Source organism: Panonychus citri, unplaced genomic scaffold (assembly GCF_014898815.1).
Source record: "Panonychus citri isolate SS breed McGregor unplaced genomic scaffold, ASM1489881v1 Contig00136, whole genome shotgun sequence".
In the NCBI taxonomy this organism is placed as follows: Eukaryota; Metazoa; Arthropoda; class Arachnida; order Trombidiformes; family Tetranychidae; genus Panonychus; species Panonychus citri.
In genome coordinates this window covers 2,526,483-2,545,175 of record NW_026515541.1, presented here as the reverse complement: position 1 = coordinate 2,545,175, position 18,693 = coordinate 2,526,483, and the positions used below count along the sequence as shown (strand labels likewise).

General features: G+C 27.8%; 1 protein-coding gene across 3 annotated transcripts; it reads left to right on the top strand.

Moving 5' to 3' along the window:
- Positions 1-8: 8 nt before the first annotated feature.
- On the top strand, positions 9-18,631 carry LOC128392261 (probable serine/threonine-protein kinase DDB_G0282963). 3 transcript variants are annotated; one of them, XM_053352257.1, is made up of 11 exons: positions 9-492; positions 11,702-11,792; positions 13,561-13,766; positions 13,851-14,031; positions 14,385-14,438; positions 14,535-14,633; positions 15,024-15,296; positions 16,006-16,173; positions 16,243-16,287; positions 16,629-17,361; positions 17,461-18,631. In XM_053352257.1, exons 2-11 carry the CDS (start codon positions 11,715-11,717, stop codon positions 18,417-18,419), a joined length of 2,796 nt encoding a protein of 931 aa, XP_053208232.1. In that variant the 5' UTR covers positions 9-492; positions 11,702-11,714; the 3' UTR covers positions 18,420-18,631. The 3 variants fall into 3 exon arrangements, with proteins under 3 accessions (XP_053208232.1, XP_053208230.1, XP_053208231.1); XM_053352255.1 differs by having other exon boundaries at positions 16,629-18,631; XM_053352256.1 differs by lacking the exons at positions 9-492; positions 11,702-11,792 and adding an exon at positions 12,381-12,722 and having other exon boundaries at positions 16,629-18,631.
- Positions 18,632-18,693: the final 62 nt, after the last annotated feature.

The following is an 18,693-nucleotide window of genomic DNA, read 5'->3' as shown; positions in this document are numbered from 1 at the left end:
TTTCACTGATCCATGAGAGAGACTTCACCTGAGAAACATGAAGAAGCTGTTACTTTGATTTCGGTAACTGAACATCCAACTCGTTATCCTCATCATTTCATCTTAATCTTCATCACCCTCATCATCTGTTCACATAATTGAACATCAAAAGTTTATCACCAGTGTGCGAATCCACTGTTGATTTAGTTTAAATCATCAAATCAACAGCGAAAAATTTAACAACTATCAGTTAATTGTGTCTATCAAAATTGGGATACTTCAAGTTCCTTCCAACTTTAAACATTTTAATCATTTCCTTTCTCGAATTTGATTGTTTAGATTATCCCTGTTAAAAATTAAAGTTAATCCTTTCATTTGATTACCACTCTTGACATTACAAGTGCTATAAATTGGCTAATTAACTTGGATTTAACTAAACAATTAACAAAGTGATTTATTGTTAATTTAATCTTTGTCATTCCATCAATTGATAAAATGGTTTACTTTCAATAGGTGAGTTAATTTTTGATTATCACCGAAACTTCAATGATGATTAAGACTGATTTTTACTCAATTATCAAACAACACTTTTTACCTTAATTTTGATAGTGGATACTAATTAAATCATCTCAATACTTTTACATATTCTTAATCACATTCCATCAAATTGTGAGTCAAGATAGTTAAACATCTACCATTGCAACGATTAAAGGTCTTAATCGTCTAGATTGTAAACTATTGGATTGATTTTAATCAATCAAATGATGAACATAATCACTATCAAAATTTTCAATTTAAGTTGAATACGTAAAAAAAGTTACTCTAAATTTCATCGGTTAATCAATTAATCAAAATTTAAAGTTGTTAATATAAAAAACTAACTGCCTCTTGATTGCTAGCAAATTAATCATAATCAAATGATGATTAGCCTCTTCCTTGACACAATAATAAGCTCTAATTGTCAAATTAAATCAAGTCTGATGATCATACAAAAAATGCAAATCCATCAAATAAGATACTAAGAAAAGTTTCAAGACAAAGTAATCAATTTATTTCACTGATTGTTTGTTTAAATTGTTGGGATAAACTTTAATTCACAGCAATTAAATAGGTCAAATTGATTGAATCAATGAAGACAATAACAGCAATGGGTTATAATTGAGTGATGATCAACAATCAAGGGAATTAGATGATGAAAAAAAACGATGAAGATATAATAGTATCACAACAATCAATGAGGATCACCTTGATTGTTGATCTTGATTGTTGATTACTAATGAGAGGAACCTTAATTTGGATGGTTGATTTAAATGCTATTAGTTGATTTAGTTGAGTTAATGAGGAAAAGAATGAAAAATTTGGCACCAAAGGTAAAAAAGGGTAAGGTGCTAATGGAAATGAAGATAACGGTACTAAGGTGTTTCTTTTGTTCTGGTCATCTAATCATTTACCATTCGCTGACCCATTTATCTTACAATGTTATTATCTAGAGCAATCAAACCAATAGAACCAACAATTAACCCAAACAATTGAAGGTCCTTTCATCTTTAAATCGTATGAAAGAAATTGATTTAAATTAAATTGTGATTGATAATCAAAGCTCTTCATCATGACGACTGAATATCGAAATTTTTTCAAAAAGTTCTAAAAAAGTTTTTTTACTTTGATGATGAAACTATTTACTAATTGTAGTGATAATTTAATTCCATATTTACAATCAGTTTTAATGATAATAATTTAGACTGCCAATCGTAATAATTAACTAAAATAGTCTAGACTTATACCAACAATTAACTTGATCATTTCAATAAGCATGATAAAATAATCATTATCATCATCGGAAGTTTTTTCTTGAAAAGTTATAACAATTATCTTGATTGTTAATCATCTTCCTGTTTACTTATTAAACTTGAATATTTAAATAGTGATATGGATCAATTAACCTTGCAACTAAATTGTAGCTTAATTGTTGATAATTGCCGTTCAATAATAATTCAAAGATTCAATTCATTGAACCATTGATTTTGATAAACAAACAGTTAAATTTTTCACATCTCATCAATCACAATCACATCATCTTAATCATGATTAAGATTTTAAATCATCAGAATTAAAAACTAATCAGTTAATTACAGAGAAACTGTTTAATTGTCTCAATTAAAAGGGGGACATTCTGATAGGTCTAATAGCTAATTACTTTGTAAATATTGTTGATACAATCAATTTAAGTGATTTAAGTTTATTAGATTATGTTGAACAATTTGATTGATTGAATTTTGAACAACAATCAATTGATTGTTTTTCTTACAATTAATTTGATTAGGGTTTTGTATTATTGTTGTTGTTTCAACCATTGCTTGACCATCATCATGATTGTTTCAATGAGAGGGCAAGTAGGTAAAGATGATTAACCTGATTATTATCAACAATTACCTCACAATCTTAATCATCATCATGATAAAATAGCCCAAAGCGTAATTAACTTGATTGTTTTTTTTATTTTCCCTCTGAATGATTTGTTTGATTGAAAATTATTGTTTCTCCTCGCTCTTATAATCAACTTGGCCTTTCACCTGAGCAATTAACAGTTAGCTAATTAACAGAATCAAAAACCTCAGTGAACTTAATTAGGACAAACAAAAAAGATGAGCCCAAATGATTAGCAAGTTTAATCATTAAACAATTAAACTAATCACTGAATTGAGAAACTATTTTTATCTTAAAAGTGATTTATTTGTAATGATCAACTTTATAATTGATTAAGTTGATTGCTCATTGTTAATCACTGAATTTTGATCACTAATTACTTTTTTTTGAAAAGATAAATCAACTTTCACATCATAATCTAATTGATTGTCATCAAATTGATATGTTTAACTAATCATCACGACCAATATTTGATTTTTCAGCTGATTGAAACTCATTTAATTAACTAATCCATTCAATTTAAATGAACCAATTTAACATTGTTGACAGTTTTATTACAATCAATTTTGATTAATTTTAATCCTCTAGTTTAAACTATAAACACAATTAATTGATAATCAATTCAGTTGATTAGGAAAACCAAATTTTGCAAGTTAAATGGTTGATTATGAACCAAAACCAATCAACAAGATGCTAATTTAAGCTTTAAACAATTTTCACGAATCAGCAATTAAAAGTTTCAAATCAACAGTTAATAATTAGGAACAATTAATTATTAAATACCTGATTTAATTAAGTCAGATTTTCCAATCGAAACTACTAAATTTTTGAAATAATCAATTGATCACAAGAACGGCTATCACACTAATTGTAACAAAATGATTTAATTGCTTACTTGTTTACACTCATTTAATTGTCAATCAACAGTTTAAATGTCATCTGGAGGCTGATTAATTGTTGACTATTGATATAATTGTTATTTACTAGCAAACACCTAAGGCTTGATAAGTATTGATAACATTAACAAATGATTAAGTTAATTATCAATAATAATAACCACTGATTGTGATCAAATCAATGAGTTTATGTGTAGGCTGAAGTTTAATAACGGTTGTAACAATTTAAAATCTTAATTAATCATGTCATCAATGAGCCTCCCAATTAATGATTTACAAAATATTAATAATTACCTTCAAAATTAAGGATTTATTATCAAAAGTTAATCCAGTTTCAATCCCAATTGAGCAACTACAATCTAGAAAAAGTTAATTGTTATTTTTTGAGCTCATCAAAATGATGATTTATAATTAGAATTGTTGATTAAAGTATATAAATATTAATAAATTGTAAACAAAATTAGTTAATTATTCCAATAATAATCAGGGAAAGTAATGAAAAAAAATTCAAACTTTTAGCCCAAAAAATTAACGTTAATTATTTGAAACTGATTGAAAATTTCTTGTTAATTGTTATCAACTAAACAGCTATTATTTTATTAAATTGTTATCAGATTGTTATTAAATTGATTATTATATTGCTTGATTAACTAATATCATCATCATAATCATCAACAATGATTAAATATATAAATATAATAACTTGATCACGATTAACAAACAACAACAATTTAATATTAGCTAAACAATTTTTGTTTCGTTGATTATTAATTATTCAAATAAAACAAATTATTACAACAGTTAACAAACGTGGTTTAATTGTCAAATTAATTATAATCCTATTATTAACAAGTATAACACTTTCATCAAGTTAATCAACTTAATGGTGGTGATAAATTGTAGCTTATTTTTCATAGTCTAGTTAATTTTTTGGTTAGTTGTTTTTTCAGCATCAAACTTACATGAAATTTTTTGCACAACAATTGTAACAATTAACTGATTGTAGACTTAAATTTGAATGAATCGTGAGTTACACCGCAGTGGGAATCATGTTTATCCTCAATGGTGATACATTAAAGAGGCTGAGGTGAAGGAGGATAAGTTAATAAGCTGCTTGAATTAGTCTGATGTTTAGTTGATTGTTTATGATGATTAGCTGATTATTCATGAGGGTGGACATAATTGTAAATGAATATTTAATCATGAGGCTCATGGTTGATTATTGAGTAAACATGAGTTTCGTTTGTAGGAGTTAATTTGATTAACTTTGTGTTTTTATCATCATTTGATCAACAATTAACTTTATCATTGAATTTGAATCATCACCATTGAAGATAATCAATGATATTATTCATTACAACTCTTAATTGTTTAGATTGTTGTTGACCAGAAATTAAATTTTTTTTTGCTTTTCACAATCAACGTGAATGTATATTATTAATTAACTAAATTTCGTGGTCAATTGTTGATTTAATTGTTGGAAAGTTTTAAATTGCGTTTTTTGATAACTAACTTAAAAACTTATCTCAGCCCAAAGGTTAACCACGATTTTTAATTGTAATGATGGTTCGTTAATTATAACCAACGAATCAGTAAGTAGTTGATGATCAAGATAATGATTAATAAACTGATTTATGTTGATTAAAGGTGATCCAATTTAATCAACGGAAAAAAAGTAACTATTTTCATCATTGAACCATAATAACTTTTAATTTTGTTAACAATTAAAACTAATAACGATTGAAAAGGTTAACCAGTTTAATTGGAAGATGGAAAATTTAACTTTAAACTAATTCGTTGGTCTAATCATGATAATCTAATCCCAATCCAATCAAAGAGTAACTTGTTTAAAACTAATCCACTTCCCGATCACGAAACAATCAACTAATTATCAGCTAATAAAAATAATGCTACTTTTTTGTTTAATCATCAACTGTAAATGGTTTTAACTAATCATCAACAATTATCAATGATGCACCTTAAACATGTTTAGTTTAACAATTTACAATAAATTTCGTAAAATAATTGATTAACAATTTAAACCGTGAAAAGATGTTGAGTAGGAGGTGGATGAGGGATGATGATGATGAAGATGAAGATGATAAAATAGTGACATGAATCTTTGAATTATCGTTGCAACGAAACGACAACAACGTTAGTAAATATAATCATTGAAACGATTTCGTTATTACCTTGATTACAATTGAATTTCAATTTTCGTCTCACTTTTAGTTAGCTAATTGTTGGTTTGTAATGAATATTTTTCATCATCAAATTAATTGTTAATCATTTTTGTCAATTTAATTTGATAATTGTTTTCATTTGCCTCTAATTTTTTGGTCAATTTTAAACATTATAATTAACTTTTACTTTGTTAAGAAACTTTTTTTTTCTCTTACCAATCATAATAATCAACAACTATTATTATCAAATGATGATGATAATTGTTGATTAACATTTATGTTACTATTTTAAATCGTGATTTTAATTTGTGTTCAGTGTTTATAATCAACTTGTATACTCATGTTAATGGTTAGTTAGTTGATTGTGAGTTTAAATCTTTCTCGTGATTAGTATTGTCATCTAATGATCAGTTAATATTATTTAATTTAACCCGTGACCAGATTAATTGTTGATTATCAGCATCATCATTATCAACCATTAACTATAATATACTTGACCACAATTAAATTTAATTGTTGATGATTAGTTGTGGCGGACGATGACAGTGGCCTTTCAAGTATTGATAGTTAAACTAATCAACTTAATCACGTTGATTGTCAGATCAACCAACACACAGATAGTATCATGATTAACTTAAATACTGGTACAATTAAACATTATGTATTTGAGCAAAACTAAATCAATCATCTGATTGTGTTGAAAGGTTAGCAACTGTTTAACTACTACTGATTTAAGTAATTAATAAATTGTCAACATTTATCAGCATTGATGGTGATTAATGATCATGTTAAACCGATAAATGCTGAATATCATCAGATTGAACAATTAAATCAAATGAATCTTAAATTGTCATTAAGTAAAAATCCCTTCCAGCAACAAACCCTAACAATCAGCTAAATAATAATACAATTATCAATAGTAATTAGTTTCAGTTTAATTGATTATTTCATTAGTAATAATCAAAAACATTTTGTTACAAATGATTGATAAAAACACTATGAAGTTCATTAATCACTAATCATAAACAAGAAACAATTATCATTCACTTGTAACCACAATCAAAATCACAAGATAATGATCATTGATTAGCGACCAAACTGAATCAAAATGCAACAATTAACTGTTGAAAAAATTGAAACAAAATGAAATATTAATTGTTAGGTTGTTCAGGTAAAATTAGTGTCCAATTTTATCATATTAACGATGATAATCAGTCTAATTGTGATCTAATCAAGTTATTTATAAGTTAAGGCTTTAGACTTACCCTTCAAAGGTCAGAACCCAAATGAAATAAGCGATATTAATATTGACCGAACCTTAATCATCGTCTATTAGTAATCTAATTGTTTCAACCATCCTCTTTGAGGTATTAAGATGATAATGATGAAAATGCTCAAAGGTAAGAAGAGCAAAAATAATAGAGTTTTTATTTTCTCTCTCTCATAATTCTAATCTCTTTAATCCACCCTCAGTTCTGAATAATAGATTAATCAGAATTCATAATCACCTTGATAACTTTTATCCTTCGTCTTAAATATATAGTTACCTGTTCACTGGATATTCATCCAAATAGGTGAGGCTTATTAGTTATGTATTAAGATGATCTTCTTCTTGTCTTCCTCCTCCATTAATGAAGATGATTAAGTTACCAACTTATCCTTTCAATCTCAATGAATATGAATCTAGATTAAGGTGTGATTTTAGACTCTATTTAGCTGAAACCATTGATTTTTTAAGGTCAAGTAAACTTGATCTTAAATAATCAACAAATTAACTTGCCCTTTTAGTAATTAAATCTAATTGTTGGATTAAAAGCTAATCAAGAAATCTAATCTACAGTAAATATCAACCATATAAGTATTTGAAGTTGAGGACGAAGACCAAAAAAGTCTAAAAAGTTTCTGCAAATTTTTCGGACGTAAAGAGACAAGAAACAAACAGTAACCATTTCTGTACTTGATAGACCAATACAAACGCAAGAAAACAAGAAACAATCATGAACTGAACTTGAATAATTGATAATCTAGGCAACGAGTTAATCCCTTACATAACTACTGGAGCAATTAACGATCGAGTTTATTAAGACATTTTCGATGTTTGTGACTTTATCATTATCGAAGTCTATCCTTTCATAAAGCTGAAGAAAAAGTTATAAATATGAAAACTTTGTCATCTTTATGAATATCGCTTTCGTTAGGAGCTTTCAATAGAGATAATATTCAAAAAAGTAAAGAAACCAGAGTAGCTTAATTGTTGTGTAGTGAATTAAAATTCACTAGAAGACTTTTTGTCAATTAAATTGATTCCGAGGGCATTTGTCCGGTTCTTTTGGTTATTTTTCTTACTCTAAATTAATTGGTCGTCATAAAATCCTAATTGTTTCATCATCTTTTGATTACTATTATTATCGTTTAAATGTTATTCTTGTGTAAATTGTGATTGGACCATTTAGTGAATATCAATAAGTTGACATTATATTTGAATGATCTGTAATTGAGTTAACGACATTGATTTAATTGCTTGATTATGGAGTTTTTCTGATTGTCAGTCATTATTAAAGTTTTTAATTAAAGGTCAAACTAATCAACCAGTCATTATAACTAATTATATCATGAATATGTTGATTATCTCAATTTAAAGTAATACAAACAAATCAAATCAAAATTAGTATCAGTTTTTTTTATCGTTAGTTCAATAATCACAACCAACTATTAAATGATTGGAACACAATTTAAATCAAAGTGGTCAACAACAATCAAATTGTTGATTCAAAGTTACTTTACAAGAACCAGCAATTTAAAACTGGACGGTGTTAAATTGCTGTTATATCCAATGAACATGATTTACAATTGACCATCAGGTTAATAATAATATCTTATTAATTCATGTTGATTGTTAACCATGTACGTAATTATCATGTTGATTAACACTTAATTTCAATAGTTATAATCATCTATTTATTGGTAGCTCGATATATTTACCATCAACTTAATTGTGATTGATGTTTATTGTTGACGATTACAAACCGATTGTCTGATATTGCGAGTTGATTTATGCCGCTAGTTGATTAATGGTTTAAATTAACTTGATTGTTAATCTTGGTGATTCTTTGTAAATCAACGTGATCAACGATTAACACACTCCAAATGCTCAACGATCGTTAATCTTAAACTGTTAAAATATGGTAGCAATTTTTTAATTAAGAAAATTTTAAACAATTAAAAAAAAGTAAAACACATTTAAAGCTAATTAACTGAATAATTAGTCAAGTCAATTATGATTCTGTTGATTTTACTGTTTTTTTTGTTTCAATCATTCAACTATTAAAATTGATTAACAATTCATTTGTCAACAGGTAATTAATCAACTGCCATTAATTGATTAACACAATCACAGTCACAATAATTTCAAACTTATATCACCTTATTATCACTTATTACCTTAATCATAATTAATATTGACAATATTGATTAGACCACACAAACAGAGATTCAATTAAGTTAATTAACTTTTAAATTGTTGGCAAGCTCTCAATAGTTTACCAATACAACATTAAAAACACTAATCAAGTCTCTAAGCTATTAAATTACATGTAATATCCTTTTAATGGTAAACAATTAAATCTAAGTGTTAACATTACACAGCTAAACAATCAAGGTAAGTCTATGAATCAAGAACCATAATTAAGGTTGAAAATTAAATCAACAGGAAACTTTCATCATATTAATTATCTTCTAATTAGCAAATGACAATTGTAAAATAATCGCATTCTTAATCATCTTAATCTTAATCTTCTCATCATTTGTAATCATCATTCAAGTCATTCTTGTTGAGAGAGTAAAAAATTTTCGAATTAATTTTTTGTTCACCTTTTCTCTCTCTCTCTCTCTCTCTCTCTCTCTCTCTCTCTCTCTCTCTCTCTCTCTCTCTCTCTCTCTCTATCTATCTTATCTTATCCTCTTAATCTTAGACATTAGATAAAGTGACCAATGGTCATCTAGTATCTACTGTTTGTCTTTAATAATCTCATGATTTAAATGAAACTTTCTCCGGCTCATGAGAGTTTACGGAGAAATGATTCTTCATTATAATCAACATTTTGATCACAATTTAAATCCTTGTTTACAATTAGCATCATTAGATGTTTGGAAAATCTCATGGAAAAGACAATTAAACTTCACGCAATTAACACTGAGTTTTAATTGTTTTAGATGCTTCTTTTTTTCTGACTGTTCATCAACCTTTACAATAATTGGTAAATTATTAGTTTCCACAACAATTAAGATCTGAATTTGAAAAGTATCATCAACTTTTACTGATTGTTAATCTAATCACAATCAACAAAACGATGATGATTGATGCTCATTAACTATAATTTAATCAACCATAACCGAGGGCATTATTGATTGTGTAACAAAAAAAAAGATGATCAATTAAATTGATTAGAAGGTAAATTAAATTGAATTTTTCGCGAAAAATTAAACAGTTTCTCTAAATATTATCGGTAATTTTAATTCACTTTGGTGTTTAAATTAATTAACAATCAAGAAACTTTGATTGTTGAGGTGAAAATCAAATTGATTTTAATTCTGAATATGAAAGATAATTTAAAAATAATAATAGTTTTCAAACTCGTAATTGTTGATGACCTGAAATTATGATTAAATTGCCCTCGGGGGCGTTAGGTTGATTTACTTTGTATCATCAAAGTTAATTTAATAATAGAAACATGATTTTATTAATCATCATCATGGTGATTTACATTTGATTCATTAACTTAATTATTCAAATTAATTAACAATCTATTTTGAGCTGATCGATCAACTCAACAAATTTCAAGTGATTAGTTAATTGTGTAAAACAAGGACCAAATTAACTATCAAAATATTAATCTTAAATGAGGATGATTAAGGTTGAACTTGAATCAACTCTTAATTGTTATACATTCAAGGTTAATTGTGGAAACTTGATTTCAAAGTGAAAGTGTCTTAATTGTCCTGTCAAAGGATTTCCGGTTCCTTTGGGAAAATCTAATTGGGAAACTGTTTATGTTTAATTGTTGTTTCTCATCATCTTAATTGTTACTGTTGTTTCATTCATACAGTTAAATTGTTGATTACCAAATAATACAAATCAACAACCAAAGATAACAAAGTTTTTTTTGAACAATTTAAATTCAATTCCAACCCTTAAAGGCATTTAATTAGTTTATTTAGTTAGTTGAACAGTTCCAACGGTTAATTGTTGCAATTTAAATCTCCAATGTTTTTGATTGCTAACAGTTAGAGTTAATCAACTTTCCCAAGTTAATCAGTTTACATTTAATTTAGTTATGTTAATTGTGAACTTTACTTTTGTTTAAGGTGAAATTGAATCAACAGTTAATTGTTTACCAGTTAATTAATATATCGTTTCAATGAGTCAATCAAATTGATTGACCAACAATTAAAATACTGATGAGACTAAATTTAATTTTCACATTTATTACAACTAAATGTGATTCTATTAATTGTAACTATTGGAAACTAATTAATGCCAGAGGCTTAAATCATGACTGTCCATTTATATAATTGATACCGTGGGAATTTACAATTTAATCAATAAATTAAATTGAGTTTAAATTGTGATTTAAATCAACACGAATCATCAGAATGTTAAATTTTGCAAAAAAAAAATATTGATTACATTTTGTACTATTAAAGTTAATTGTTAACAGTTAATGAAATAAAACTAATGATTGTGATGATGGTTAATTAAGATTTTTGTAAATGCAAATAAAATATTAAATAAGTTTAATTTAGTTTACAAATTTGAATCGTAATTGTGATCAACAATCATGATTAACTCATTGAGTTTTGTTTTTATTTATATTCATTGATCAATTTAAACTCATTCATTGGATTTAAATTGTTGATTACTTTACCACTCCTTTAATAGCATCAATTAGTTATAATAAACTCATTAATTGTTACATTTAGTTGATGTAAATTTCATCATAATTTCAATTGTAATCTTCATCAATTTGATTATCACAATAAGATTGACATGTTAATTGTTGATAATAATAACAATTTGAAAGGTAATCGATAAACTAATCAATCTTAATCATCACAATTAGTTTGATCTATCTGAATATATGATTATAATTTTGGTTGGAAAGTTGTTAATAAACTCGCAATTAACTAATTGTTGTTTTAATCTCATTTCGTTTTCAGTGGTTAATTGTCAATGTTACCAAAGGAAGAAGACATTTTAATTTCAATGCCAACCCCAATAGGCCAGAAGCGTAAGATTGAACCATCAAAGGTAATTATCACAATTAACTAAACCATTTGACTGTTGATCAGGATTTAAAGTAATCAGTTGGTGATCATGATCATTGATTATCATCAGCAACAATTAACATGCCTCAAACTTACAAAACCATTACAATAAAATATTCAATGTTGGTACAAACAGCAAAGCCAAACCTTTAACTTAAATTGTAATATTAGTTAATTGCAACAAACTGATTTACCTAAAATATAAGTTGAAAGTTTATCATCTAAAAGTCAATGTCATTAATATAATATGATAACAATTTAAAGATGATTAGTTAATCACAATGTTAATACCAGTATTTGTTATTGTTTTTGGCAAATGATTAACCCATTTGTAACCAAAATACGCATTGTGATTAACTTGATTGTTGAGTAAAATGATAAAATAATAACTGTAATTTTAACATATACATGTACATGTATAGCTGATTATTGAAACAATCAGTGAACCAGATTAAGTGTTTCAAACCATTGTTGTTAACTAAGGTGATTAACTATTGACAATTTAAGAGGAATACACATTTTAACACCAAAGTAAATTGTTTCGACAATGTTGTTATTATCAAGGCTCAATGATTATCATTAACTACGGAAGTTTAAATTTCTATCATAATATTTACCTTTATTTCTGGTTTTTTTTCTCGTTCTCTCAATCAATATAATCATTAACAATCAGTTGTGATTTTGATGGTAATGATTGATATCTTCATCTAACAATTTGTTAATCATTGACTCTTCACAGTAATCATCATACTGATTGTGTGAAAAGTTTATATTTAACTCTCAACAATCAACAATGTTGGATTAACGTGTTTCTCAAGTCTCTCAAATTTTAGTCTAATGTTTGTTAATTGTGATTATAATTATGTCAACAATTATATTCATGGATTGCTTGAAATACAATTCATCATATAAGGTAAGCTAATTGATTCAAATGTCAATATGATTTAAAGTTCTAGACTCGATTCAGTGCAGGGTGAATTTAGATTAATTTCTTAATTGAAACTGATTGAAAATTTTGCTCGAAAATTAAGTTTTTCTCTCATTCTTGTTAATTCAATTTCTTTTTTTCTTCTTCTTAATAACAATCAATTCTAATTATTTTGCTAATCTTGGTGATTACACCAAAGTGATTAATATGAGAACTTGTTTCAATTGTAAACTTTTTCCTTAATGATAAAATGGGAACAATAATAATAACTACAATTTAGATTGTGAATTACAATACGAGAGGATTTTAAATTGAAATTTTAGTTAATTGTAATTGAAGATATTATTATTTTTGGTATCATCATTTGTATTATGTTGATGATGATGATAATTTTCATCATCATCATCAACAATGAAAACAAATTGAATAAAATGATAGACATTGAATAACAATTGTTTAATTGAATCGTGATTAGATGATTAGTGGAGGTTAATTGTTATATTAATCCCGTAGAGATAATAAATTGTGGTCATCATCATTACCATCCGATGAGAGATATCAAGACTCTTGACCCAAAGCCCGGTGACAATATTGTTTGTATTATTATTAATTCAACTTTTGACCCAAAACTTTTTTGTCAACTTTTCACATTTCTGGTTACAACAATTAACTAACTCATTGTGATTTAACCTCTTAATGATGTCTATCAATCGGATTACGATCATAATTCATAACAATCTTGTTATCAGTCAATTGACATGATTATCATCAACTTAATATGGATTTTATGTTGTTAATTGTTTACTTATTTTAACTCATTCAGATGACACCTCGACCTCCATTTTTGTCACCATTTGATTACATTTTTTACCTGAAACGTCAAGTTGAAAAGGAGAAACTTGAAAATTCAAATTATGAATCGGACGGATTAAAGGATAACTCATATCAGGGAGGATTATCCATTGAAACTCCCAAATTATCTGAACTTCTCAGGAAATTAGCTGAAGATTTAAGAATTGCACAAGGAAGGTAATTAAGTCTATTGATAGTTGATATTTTGATTCTTTTCAAAGTTTATTCAAACTTTTACTTTCGTCTTCTTGTTTTAATCAGTTTCGTTGATGAGTTTATCGATGAACCTCATCATGGAATCTCATGGCTTCTTGATCTACTTCGAAGTAGCCTCAATCGTCAACAGTGTCCAGGAATGGTCATCTCAGGGGGAAGAGAACAACCAAATAAAAACAAGATGATCAAAAATCGCGATCGACAACATCAACTAAAAAGGGCAATGGTCAGTTCGAGCAAAAAAAAAGTTCTAAGTTTAATATCTTCAACAGTCATTGAACTCGAATAATGATCGAAATGATGAATCAAAGTCGATAACAATTAAGAATAATTTTCGAGAAAATTTTCCAACTTTTCTCTATTAAAATAACTTTAATTTCATTCTAATGATAAATTAATAACGTTAAAATGAATATGATCGAGAAGAGCGAGAAAAAGTTTCCTTAATTGTTGCTCAAAATTTGATTCTACTCATTTCTCATTATCTTAATCATGATTGAACAATTAAAGATATGTTTTAATCCTCACGATGACCATTACTAATTTTAAATCGCTAATTGTTTAATTGTTTTCTAACAGACCGATGAATATGATTGTCTACTGTGTTTAAAATATGCAACAACAGCTAATTCAGTAAGTTTACAATCAAATTTAATCCGATTACAGACTGATTATCTAAACATTACACTAATCATTACAATTAAATTTTTTCGATAATTTAATTAATAGAAAGCCCTGGTTAAGATATTATCACATCGAAATGGTCTCCTAACTTTGGCTTCATGTATCGTCTCAAATTTAACTAAATCAAGAGTAATCGCTTTAGAGGTAAGTCACAATTAGTTAATTATTAGACCATATATACAATAATTAGCGAGACACTTTCATATATATTAATATAAATGTAACAATTAACAAATCACTTTTTGTTTGGTGAAAACATAAAAAAAAACACAATCATATTGTTTTTAAATAGACTGATTAATTTAATTATATATTAATCATCACAATCAGCTAATTAACTAATCTATATGTATTATTATTATTGAAATCTTAATTGAATAACTTTTAATTAATGTCTCAAGTTGATGTGTGAGAATCAAATTAATTGGTATAAATATATTGAATTTCACTCGGTTACAATTATTAAATCATCGTATGAACATTGAGAGAGATGTTAATTGTTGTCTTTTTTTTACTTTAATTAACTAATGACAGTTATTGACTAAAGTTTGCAACATCGATCCTGAAGGAGATGGTAAAGTGCTCGAGGCAATTTCAACAATGAGGATAATTTTTGGTGAATCAGTTAGATTTAAATTGTTAATCTCAGTGCTTAATTCAGCAAATGGTTCATCAGCCAATGGATTTGAAAGTACAGTTCTAATGTTTTTGAACAGTTTACTGGCCAAATGTCCCGACCCAGCGGAACGGGTTCGTCTTCAATGTGAACTGGAAGAGGCTGGACTTGACCTCGTTTCCCTCGAAAAGGTAACGACCGATTTTCTTACCTGTGTAGACATGAATGTCCCTCAATTCAAGTCTAATTGTCAACTGATGATGAGTATAAATATCAATCGATGTCTTTGATTTGTGTCTAAAAAAAGAGCCGAAAAGTTTTTAGTTTAATCTTTCAGGTAGTAAATGATTATTGATTGTTTGGATTTTGTGTGAACAATTTAGTCGCAAATCAGTTAATCGTTTAGTGTCAATGAATTTGCTTAACCAAGTAAATCATTTTCATTTTAATCATTTACCTTTAGCTCATTTTAATGGCTCAAGTGAGATTTGATTATATCTCTTTCTTGATCATCCTTAATCGTTAGGAATCATAATCGTCACAATTTAAGAATGATTAACTTCCGTTCAAACCAAAATGATACAATAATTGACAGTTTATCAGGAAGCAAATTGTTGATATTTTATTGATCATCATCTATGGTTTCATGTTATATATTGGTAGTGAATGTTATTGTTCAGTTAATCACAATAACAATCAAGTTAAATTGTTTACAATTAAGTCAAAAACTCCTTCACATTCAAAAGTTTCCATTCATCAAGATGGTTAAGTTTTTCATCAGTTGATTGTTAATCAATATCCCAATAAGATTTTAATCTGTTGAAATTTCATTTCCAACAAAAATTAACTTGATTATCGTTGTTATTCAATAAGTGACTTAATTGTGTATTTAAATTGCAGAGAATCAAAGAGAAATCAATTCCCCCTGATGATCAAATTTGGTCTGAACTTCGTACCTGGAGGGATAAATATATTAACGTTGGTGAATTAATTAAATCAAATAAAATGTTAACCCGAGAATCAAATAAATTAAGAGATGAAATTGATTTACTTCAACGAGCTTTAACCGTAAGTATTAATCATCTTTCTAATTGTTAACAATTAAAGTTAAAAATTTGAATCTTTTATAATTAACAGAAATTGGAAGAGGATAAAATCAATCTGATGCATATTGAAAGAGAGGTAAGTTGATTTAAATATATTCACTAATTAACTTATTAATTTCACTCATAATTCATGTTGATTGTTAACTAATAGCATCAGCAATTTAATAATAATTCAACAAGTTATGATTAACTTTAATACTTAATATTGTTTACATAAATTAAAAGGATACAAGAAAGTGATTTAAAAATGGTAAGGTGAGATGAAGATCGTGATTTATGTTTAGCTAATTATGATTAGTTAATTAACTAACTACCATCAAGGTGATTTAAATGAACGTGCCAAAAGAGGAAGAGACAAATTAATAAGTGAATCGTTTAACTAATTGTTTGGCAATTTGATTTCTTACGATTTAACAGATGAAAGAGAAAGCGGAAGACCTGGAAGCGGAAGTGATGCTGTTAAGAGCTCGACTTAGTGAATCTGGAATTAAAATTACGTGTAGACGACGAAGTAAATCAACTGGACGACCAGGAAGTGACAGTAGTGATCCTATTAGCAGTGGTGCAGCTGATTCAGGTCGATGGTCAGATTCAGAGGGAGGCGGTGAGATGACCAGTGGGGGTCGGTCATCTACTGGAAATGATGAGAAGACCAAACCGATTAACTCAACCCACTCCAATAATAATAATAACAACAACAACAACAACCAAGATGGTAATATGATGAAAGAGACTTCATCATCTACACCTACAACAACCACCGGAAGTATCATGATGAATGATGATTGTATTGATGATCAAAATGTCCGAAATGAAGATATCTTCATTTATATACCTTCGATTCGCCCTCCGGCCAATTTTAAAGGCTACACTGGATCAGAACATTTGAGACGTGATAATCTAAGCCTTTCCAATCATCATCATCATCGTCATCACAACAATCAGCACACCCACCACAATTCCCATCATCAAAATCAATTTAACACTAATCACCATCAATCAATGTCTTCCAATAAGGTGAAAAAATCAGGAAATAATCCCAATGGTGGTGGAAATGGTGTTGGTGGTGATGAATCGAGGTGGAGACTTCGACAAAGAGTTGATAATAATAATGATGATGAAGATGAAGATGATGAGGATAATTACTCAGGTGAGGAAAGTAAACCAACTGTAGTTGATGTTTATCCCAAGAAAAATGATCAAAGTAAAGGTTTAATTAAATCATCATCACCATCTAAACCCTCAACAGCGATTAAATCAACGAAAATTTCATCATCAACTGTACCAACAATCAATTCAACCAATGTTATATTATCAAATGATATTACTGATCAATCAATTAATCATGAATCGATCTGTTCAGCTTCAATTGTTGGCGCTGATTGTGAAGACACTGAATTTACACTTGATTGGCAATATCCTAAAGTTAATAGTAAATTGGATTCACATGGAACAATTTATCTTACCTCTGATGATCATCACCCTGAATTGAATCATAATCATAACAATCAATCAATTAATTGTAAACAATCAAATCGTAAAAGATCTCAATCAACTGGTTATCTAAATGAATCAAATATCGGTGATCATTCAATGAACGATAAAAATGACATGAGATCATCTGAAAGTTGGACACAGTTTCTGATGAGAAGTCGAGGGTCAAGCATGACCTCATTAAGTGAAGCTCATTCTGCCAATAATAGTAATGGTCAAGGAAGGTCACTTGATCCTATTGGACGTACTCCAGGTTATGGTTCATCGGTCAGTACCGTTGATCCAGTAGGTAATGGTAAACGTTCAGGTTCACAAGTATCGACCTCAGGTAAGAGTAAAAATTTGGCCTCATCACTTCAATCTTACTTTTTCTCTGGCGGTGGTAATTCAAATGGTACATCCAATGGTAATGGTCAATCTAATGGTCAGTCCATTAGTGTAATTAAAACAAATTCATCTTCATCAACCTCATCGCATAAAATTAAATCAAATGAAAGGGAAAAAATTAAGGAATCGATTGATTCATCCAAATCATTTCCACTTCCAAATGTTTTCAAGAAAAACTTTATCGCCAAAGGTCACGCTAATTGTGGCCTTTATTCGGGTGTCACCAAAGGTTCATCTTCGTCTTCAACTTCATCGGAACGAAGCACCAATAATGTTAATAAATTGGTTCATCGGGAAATCGCCAAGGAAATTGGAGCCTTCTATTGATTGATTAATCATATTAAAACAGAAAAACTAATTACAATTAAAATATGGAAGATAAATGAAACTTTTCAATGTTTTTAGAGACAAATTGATGTTTAATTGGTCAAGAAAATTAACTTTTATTTTATTTTGATTTTACAGCATTTTCTCATGTAAAACCGTCTTAATTTTATTAATTTGTTTCCAATAAATTACTTATTTTAATTACAATATAACCAATTGATTGATTAAAATTGTAAGTCAAACTTATCTGATTAATCTGATTGTTCAATTCTTA